The sequence below is a fragment of the Acyrthosiphon pisum genome, chromosome A2 (genome assembly GCF_005508785.2).
Source record: "Acyrthosiphon pisum isolate AL4f chromosome A2, pea_aphid_22Mar2018_4r6ur, whole genome shotgun sequence".
In the NCBI taxonomy this organism is placed as follows: Eukaryota; Metazoa; Arthropoda; class Insecta; order Hemiptera; family Aphididae; genus Acyrthosiphon; species Acyrthosiphon pisum.
In genome coordinates this window covers 11,960,054-11,969,695 of record NC_042495.1, presented here as the reverse complement: position 1 = coordinate 11,969,695, position 9,642 = coordinate 11,960,054, and the positions used below count along the sequence as shown (strand labels likewise).

The following is a 9,642-nucleotide window of genomic DNA, read 5'->3' as shown; positions in this document are numbered from 1 at the left end:
TTAGTTTTTTTTTCTTATAAATTATCAATTAAGGTTTATCTGGTGGGCCCAAAAAAGTGTATAAATTTAATACAAAGCTCCTGATATATTGTTACAATATCAGTTGAAAAAATATTTAAAATACATAGGCACAATTTTTTTTTATAAGCATTTAAAGATCAAATTTTGATAAAATGTATCAAATTTTAATTTGAAAAATTATTTAGTAGTTAAAAATTTATAAAATGTTCAATTTTTGTATCTAAGAATTGAAAATATAAAACAAGATTCCACGTAAGTAATTAATTCTGTTACCAAAAAATCTAAAAAATACATTTACACAGTTTATTTTTATAGTCATTTTAAGTACAAATTTGGACGAAATTACATATTAAAAACCTAGGATAACTATTTTAGTTATTTTGTTGTGATTGTATAATATTATTCGTGGGTACTTGAAACTTCTAAAGTATACTATTATATATCTATGATAGTACCACGGTTTTTTGTTGATGCATAACGCGTTATAAGTACCTAATAGATATTATGATATGATTAATTTGGAATTTATTATAGGTACCTATTATAGGTCAATTTTTTTTTAATACCATAGATAAGTATATATATGTCTAATACAAGACTGATATACCGTCTCCGCTCAGAATCGTTTTTCTTATACAGTGATATTATATCATTGAATTCAAATTTAATACTGTCCATTATACAGTGTATAGGTACTCTTCAGTTAGAAATGAATAAAACATTTTCAAATATATAAGTGATGAAAAGAAAATGACGAAAAATTGAAAATTATATTGTAGTTAAAAAATAAAAATGTATAAAATGATACATTTTTTAGTTAATGATTGAAAAATGAAAACATAGTTTATCATAAATAGTTGATATTGTAACCCAAATCTCTAAAAATATATTCACACAGTCATTTTCATAGACATTTTAAGTTCAAATTAGAATAAAATTAGATATGTACCTTTTAGTTATTTTTTTGTAATTTAAAAATTACAAAAAGGTACATAAAACTTTTAAAGAACAACAAATTAAATTTTTCGACAAAGTAAATTTAACATACTGTTAGTATAAATTACTTTAATAGCAATATTATAAAATATACTTATAGTAATATAGCAGACAGTCTTTTATATCATTGAATTATCATTTAACACATCCATTACAATGACCCATTTGACATCAAATGAACAGCAGAGCGGTACCCATTTGCCACCCTTTTTTTAAATTAGTACTTCATTAATTCTATAGCATATTGTGTACAGTATATGTATGCTAAAAATGAATACCCATTACCCAATACCCACCCAAATTTTGGAGGAACGGCCGCTCCACTAGACCCCTTCGCCACGCCACTGCTTCTTTATGGATTTTGTTTTTGCTCATGCAAGTAGATATTATTTTTCATGATAAGTATAAAAAAAAAATTTTATTTTATTTTTCTGAAAAATAATCATCAGTCAATGCTGTAAAGAGATTGCATTGATGTACTAATGCACAATAATGTATTTTACATTTGACAGTGGTTAGAGGAGTAAAGACCGGAAGTTTTCTGGCGTTCCTTGTGCCTTTTTGATGTTAAATCTGTATATTTTCTTCTTATAGAACATTTTTAAAGTAATGTATATCTATTATGCGTATAAATTTAGAGTGAAAAATTTTAGACCAAGAAAATTATAGTACACAATACTTGCCGTGAAAATTTAGTACCAAGAAATCAGTATTTTCAAGTAACTCAATATATAGGAAATTGATAGAAAATTAATTAATACATATTTGAAAATTGTATTTTTTTTTATATCCTAATAAATATCAGAACATACATACTTTAGTTTTTATATGTACTCTTTTATTAAGTGTTAAGTTTATCCAAATCTTTAATTTTTTTTTAAATAACAGTTTACCAGGTATATTTACCCAAACCCAGCATACAATAGATTCGAAAATTCTCTTATAAGTTATTACAATTTATCATTATTAATAAATATTAATTGGAAAGGACCTATAACAGAATAATAGAATATACTTATTACTTACCAAAAATAAAAATATCAAAGGCAATTAAACAACATAAGAAATTGAAAACAATTTATAACTTTTTAATTTACATTAATAAAATAAAGAAATGCTAAAAGACTAAACACTTTTGTTTCAAAACAATATGCTAAATAAAATAAAACAAAAAACTTAGTAAAATATTAATAATAATTGTGTTGAACATGAACACTTATATACAAATTGGAATGGAGTCTAGGCCAAATTTAAGTTTTGTTGTTTTTTTTTTTTAATCAATTCATAACTATGCAAGTACACAGTCTGTTTTTTTCAACTATAAGTCAATTTATGAACGTTTAGTTTTCTTTCTTCATTCTGTTGCTAGTCATGCGGTAAATGATTGAATCGCGACCAGGGTCCATCTGGGCAATGCTCACTAGAAAAAATAATACAATTAGTATGAGTAAAATTGTATAAATCAAACTTTTAATATTACACATAATTATTTTACAAATTCCTTTTTCAGTTTTTCAACCAAATTAACAATAGCTGATAATTAATTTAAGTTGGCACAGGTTTTTATCTTAGTATTACAACTTATGAAAAAATTAATAACCCCATTTGCATAAAAGGTGTAAAGTACCGTACAAATGATACAATTGATTTTCAGGTAGTTATTAACCAGTATGGTATAACAAAAAATAGAATATTTAGTTTCACTTTAATAATACAAGCGTTCATTATTATAAAAAATGGCAAGAAGTAAATTCATAGTAAAGTGTAAATTAAAAATATAACTAGTTACAAATTTTAAACAGTTAATTTCTTTTTATATTACAACTTTAGTAAGTTATAATAATATAATTGTAGTCATTTTTGGTATTACAACAACATTTAATATTCTTGGTAGAATGTATTGTCAGATATTTAACTATGTATAAAACAATACAACAATGTATTATAATGTATTTGAGTAATACTCAAATTTGTTTACAAGTATTAGACATACTTTTCAAAGTTATATTAAATATAATTATTTAAAAGAATGCTTGATATAAATAGTATTTAAGAAAATATTAGTTACCAATTAGAGTACACCAAGATATATGAATATATTACTAAAATACTTGACAACACTGCTACAAAATGTTTACTAAAAATTGAATTATTCTGGTTTGTTATAAATTATAACAAAGTACTCTAATTTAAATATTTTTTCTGATTATTATTTATTCTGATTATGATTTTGTAATATGTAATGATGTATGACAACATTATATATTAATATTGTATTTTAATTTTATTAACAGACTGATTTACCATTTAAATATAACTAATTATTGATACCTACAATTTTTAACTTGTAACTTGCATCAAATTACATTATGTATTTTAATTTGAAAAAATCCTACAATTTAATAATATTAAATGAAATTAGTTAAATATGATTTGATAAAATAAATTATTATAATTATTATTGATCACGTTTGCTTGTAAAATTGTTTTATTTTTAACCAATAAACATTTTTAAATGACAGGTAGTCAGGATTATCATAGCATTCATAGCACAATATAATAGTAATGATAAAACCAAATAACTATATTTATTATTTATCTTTATAGATTATACTGAAGTGGATAGATTAATCCCAATGATGTTAAACCGATGGACTTGCAATGTACTTCAATTTAAACTAGGTAAGCATTGACTAAAATTTATTAGAAATAAACAGATTAATATGTAAAAAATAAATAAATAATTATTTCTTTTGAAATTTAGAAATTGGTAGAACAAATTTTATAAATCAAATAATTACGAATCTGTATTGGAAATGTAAATTGTTACAATTACAGTTTATAGTGTTCACTAACCTAACTCAAACCTTGAAAACTCAATAAAAAATCCCTTTTAATATTTATATACTCAATTCAGGATAAATTCACAAATGAATACTGATTACTGAACCGCGGGTAGTTCACCTGAGGTAAGGTTAGTAAATATTATAATTATAATATAATATAAACTAGTTTGATTTCATTCATACAAAAAGTAAAGATAACCTGCGGTTCGGTAATCTGTATTAACGCGTGATTTTTAGCATTCTTATCCTGAATAGAGTATAAAATATATGTTTTTGTAAGTTACTGAAAGACTGTATACATCAGTATTTAATTGTGACTTTAGAAACTTTTTAAATATACAAGTCTAATAAAATTATGTTTCTTTTAAAAATAATTTAAATTCTAGTGTTAATATTAAAAATATTTTATTCACTAATATTAAAATGAAACCAAAAATAATACTCACATGCTATGGCTAAAAGGGAAAAGACAAATATAACAACGAACCACAGTATAAGATTGAATATAACAGGGAAATCATTTGATATTGGTTCAGCAACATTGAGATCCTAAAAAAAAAATACACATAATATATTATACTTTATTATAATAATTAATATCAAACATAGTTGTTTTTAAAACAGTTTTTACCTTTTCCATGCTAGTAAGTTCACGTTTGTTTCTGCGTGATTCTTTTGCATTGTTGGCAATAGCAATTATTAACACCTATATAACATTCCATTAGAATATTTAATAAGTAATAACTATATCTAAAAAGATTTTAACAATTTATAAGAAGTTAAATCTGGTAATATATACAATATGTTAATTAATTGTAAAGTCAATAGCTCCAATTTGAAATATAATGCAGAAATTGTATAGCGCAATTTGTTTTAAATTTAATACTTGTCTCCCTTATATCATGTTCAAAATAAAATTTGTAATCAGTTGAATTTTGAAGTAACTTAAATTGTAAAAATAGTAAATACATTATAATATTGTAATATTGTATATTTTTCACACTTTGATAACTAATGCTAATCCAATAGGTAATTAAGAACACAATACTCGTTGTAATTGTATGTAACATTTTTTTATTTGTTTTTATAATATTGTTTGATACATATATCCACTATGAACTTCTATCACAAATCAATTTTATAAGACCATGATTTTTGAAACAAATTTAGTCATTATAGCGATGATTAAAAAATGTGTAAGATATTCCTAGCAACACGTTAATTTTATTACAAGGATCATGGGCCTATAAAATTGACTAGTGCATAATAGTTGAAGAATATTATAAAACAAATGAAAATATTACATCAAATTTCAACAAGTAGTATGTTCTTACCTCAAATTATAACTACAGACTCCAATTAATTAACATACTGTATATTGATGTTAGTTGAATAGATACCTCATTATTGTAAATTTCATTGTATGATTGGACCAATGTAGATATAGCTTCATTCAAAACTTTTTCACCTTCAATAGTTTCTGCTGAATTAGGTTCATTGACAGCAGTCAAAGCTTTTACACCTTGCAATTGAAACCAATGTAAATCAGGTACATTATTTTTCAACATGCTCTCTTTGACCTGCAATGGTTATGTACTTAAATTATGACACAAATATTTTATTACAATTTAATGCCGAGTTGCATACACCATTCCTGAACATTTTATATACAATCAGTACTCAGTAGTAAGACAGTAGTTTTTTTTTTAACGCAATTTATTGGCCCAGTAAAATTTTATCATTCAATTAATTACCTAATAGATTTGTTTTGCAACTCTGCATGAATATCTCAAATTTTACTTACACCTTGTCCCAATTGGTGCAAATTGTAGATTTCATTAAAAAATACTTTATACTTTTCATCATATGAATCAATGTGTTGAGGTTTAATACTAGGATTAAGTTTAAAATTTGGATGGAATACTTGATTCTTCAGCTAAAAATTATTATGAAATAATGAACAATAGTAAAAATTATACATTAAGTATTTAATCTCACAAATTCATCATTGGTTAAGGAACCATGCATAATGCTGTATTCCTTATTGTCAAGTCTCTCCTTCATTCTATGTTCCACAGTAGCATACACTTCATCTAAGGGTTCATCCAAAATTAAATCATGATGGTCAACTTTATTTAGGTCAAAACCAGGATTGTTTGATCCGGGAATTTCAAGAACAACTACAGCTTCGGGTAATGAAAATGGATCTGACACCATTAAGTTGCTCCAAGTTTTTACCTAATAAAACACATTTTTAAATAATAATCATGATTAATATTAGACAATCATTGTATACATTTTCTTATTTCTTATAAGAACTATGAATTTTTATAGGTACTTGAAATGTTTATAGGTTCTTGTTTTCATTTTAAAGTTATGATAAAAACATTTGTCCATTTCAACAATGATATACCTACCTATAGTAAGCTTTTTTAAGCTATAAAATGTATTGTAGATCACTTTATAAGTGACAAGATATTTGTACTTAAATGTAAATCATTATTCTAATGATGCTTATGTTTTAATAAGCAACCAATTGTGTATCATAATTGCTATTTAGTCAACAGCTGACGACGTGGAATTAATAAAATACTGAATTTATTAGAAAGTGTGACAAGTAGATATCATCTCGGTGAACCAAATGTTGTGACTTTGAGAATTGTAAATATGTGGACTTACTCCATTCGAGACGGTGAAACCCAATGTCGAAGATACAACATCAGCCAACTCAGTGGCACGCAACGGCACGGATGACTGGCCGATCTTGACGTTTTCAGGACAGTTAAGGACGTATAGTTGGTGGCTCTGGGCACTTGCTGGAACATAAAAAATACAGTAATAAACACAACGGATCTCAAAAATAGATCACTGGGTCACTGGGAATGGGAAACCACCGACCAGAGTTTTGGCGAGGAAGGACAGCGGTTGTCGGGGCGTGTCCGCCGAAAAGAAAACCGTACTCACCGGACGCCAAAGCGGCGGTAGCCAGAGCGATGATCGTGATCAGACAGCTCATGTTTGGGTTAATGCCGGAACGCCGTCGGGGTAAAAGACCAATTTGAGCAGCGTTGGGCGTTAGTGTGAACGAAAATAAGAAATATTAAAAAAGATAATATCATTCGCGCTACACCTACTACTCGCCACTCGCGCAAAGCAAAATTTGGTAAGTTATCAAGTGGGTATCAACCTGTGTTTACCATTGGCCACACATTTCGAGATAACAGTACGCTGATAATGTTACCGCCCGTCCGCGCAGTGTGGCCGTTTGAGAGGATGAAGTGTTGCCGACAACAGTCCGGTTATTTTTTTTAACGATCGCCGCCAATACACTCAATCAAATACGAATAATCTGAAAATGTAATATAATATGATATATTGTACATTTGTACCTAAACCTAATGATATCAAAGTGCCAGACTTGAAACTAAGAAGTAAGAACCGAGCGAGCAGGAATACAGGGACAATGTCCATAGCCAGGGAAGGCATGACACCTGACATTAGTTTTATGTTTTAAGCAAAAACGTTTGAGTAGGTATTTTGTTCATTCCTTTAGGGTATATTATAATTATTTATTTATAAACATTAAATGGGACACGGATAAAGACCTTTTGATACAAAATACATTTTAATTATTCAGGTTTACAATAATAAACATTTTTACAAATGTATGACTTACGTACTATGATCGCATTAACTAAGATATAGTTATTCGTTATTATAGGGGAATGGAACGTTTTTTTTTTTTCTAATATTCAAATATTGTACAATGATTTTTAAACTTATCATTGAGAGACAAGAGTAATTAGATTAAATCTATACTGCCATTAAATGCGACATTATAACATAATATCAGCAACTTTTTTTTTCTCAATTCATCATACCTAGCCCCTAGGTACCTATAGTAGTAAGTATAGTCACGAAATAGGTTTCTACTATTCTGTAGTATAGTCATTCCCAAAATTTACTTTAAAACTTTCAAATTATGCGAGTCTCAGACATTAGGCATATTTAACTTAAAAACTTCAAAATTTGAAACTTCTAACAATCTAAAGCTAGTAAAAAAAAAATGTGTATTTACGATCAACTATACATTAACAATAACTTATGTCATCTTCTGAGCCCTGAGGAAATTATTATATTAAAAAGTTTTTTGAATGAGCATAAAATTGTTTATTCACATTTATAGAAAACAATGAATAACATATTATTATCATATTAACAAAGCCACACTGAGTTAGTTTTCATGACAAAGACTAGGAATTTACTCACAAAGGACATTTTACTCGTAGAATAATATTTTGCGCATTCTGCTGTAGGACATCCACGTGCTTACTCAACATCATAGACCATAGTTATTAGTTGAAATTTCAGTTTTTGACTTGGGCTTTACATATTATTTAAATGAAACAGACCCATGGAGGGATCTGCCTACCCCACACCCTCTGTCTAAATACCTTTAAAATATATTACTTCATGTACCTAATATAATATAATATTAGGTACATAACATAATATATTTATAATTTTTTTCTCACCACTTTCTTATATTTAGTATAATATTATAATACATTTACGATCTACCTATTCCTAAAATGAATATTTTCATTAAAACAATAATTATAACATTTAGAGTAGTATTTATACATATTATAGGTAATTAATTGTAACCATCGATTAAAATTGCAAATTTATAAAAAACCCATTACTACCTATCGAGTTTCGACTAGGTATATTCTAAACAAATTTAAGTGTTATCAGTAATATGTATTTAAATTACTTATTAGTAATTACTGATTTTTAATACTGGCGCAATTAGCGTTTGAGATTTGGGGGGGCTAATAGGGCTAATAGAACCTTACTTTGATAATATTGAATAAGTTTAAAACAAAACGTAGGAAATGTTTGGGAGGGCTATGACATTTTTGGGGAGGCTTAGCCCCTAACCCCCCCCCCCTATTTGCGCCTATGACTATGGAAAACACACGAATAATGAATCGTTGTTTAAACTTTAAAAAATAATTTCTTCAAATAACATTTTCTGAATTAAGTATGTAGCTTAGATAACTATATAATGAAGGATTTCATTCTTCAATAGAAATACAAATTATTGCAGGGGATAAGTCTCTCTAAGTCCACCCCCACCCCCACCCCCATCCCCAGCCGATCATTATTAAACATTTCAAAAGCACCTATTTTAAATCTAAATTTATATCAAAAAATGTCTCGTAATATCAAAGTAGGTACCAACATGTTACTCGTTCAAATTTTGATTTAAATACATGAACATTTTTAAAAAATTATCTGTTTAATAATTTAAAGTTAAAAGCGGCTGTTCTTATTTGAAAAACTTAAGTTTATTTCGCTGCAGGACACTGCTTAAATATAGTTGAATGATACAACAATTTCAAGGATTCGAAAATATGGCCTCTAATTTTAATATAATATCTAAAAATTCCAAAAATCCATTTTTAAATATAACTACATTATTAAAGGAAAAATGGAGAGGGGGTGGGTATGCTTTGCAAATCACCCTGTATATGCGATAACCACTTATTTAATATTCAATGTTATTTTTTCGTTAAATAGATAACAAAGATGAAACGAGAAGAACTTTTTGACGCCTCGAGAGGCAAGATGACGCTATTGTGCATCTAGCCACACGAATAGACCCGCTACAGCGGCCAATTATTCCCACTCCGGCTTTCTCCTACCAGTTGCTACAGTTCATACCCATTCACTTGTAGTACCTACCTACCTACCCATAGTCCCATACATACTC

The 9,642-nt window shown here is 27.3% G+C and overlaps 1 protein-coding gene across 1 annotated transcript; it reads right to left on the bottom strand.

Moving 5' to 3' along the window:
* Positions 1-2,080: 2,080 nt before the first annotated feature.
* Positions 2,081-7,034, bottom strand: LOC100167123 (renin receptor). The gene is made up of 8 exons (XM_001947038.5): positions 6,828-7,034; positions 6,543-6,679; positions 5,862-6,101; positions 5,668-5,799; positions 5,264-5,443; positions 4,495-4,569; positions 4,310-4,412; positions 2,081-2,437 (listed from the first exon to the last, which is right to left on the bottom strand). Exons 1-8 carry the CDS (start codon positions 6,877-6,879, stop codon positions 2,358-2,360), a joined length of 999 nt encoding a protein of 332 aa, XP_001947073.1. The 5' UTR covers positions 6,880-7,034; the 3' UTR covers positions 2,081-2,357.
* Positions 7,035-9,642: the final 2,608 nt, after the last annotated feature.

Coding starts and splice junctions, on each gene's coding strand:
- LOC100167123 (XM_001947038.5), bottom strand. CDS start 6,879: ATGAGCTGTCTGATCACGATCATCGCTCTGGCTACCGCCGCTTTGGCG. Junction 6,680..6,827: donor TACCGCCGCTTTGGCGTCCG/GTGAGTACGGTT, acceptor TTTATGTTCCAG/CAAGTGCCCAGAGCCACCAA. Junction 5,800..5,861: donor CCTTAACCAATGATGAATTT/GTGAGATTAAAT, acceptor AATAATTTTTAG/CTGAAGAATCAAGTATTCCA.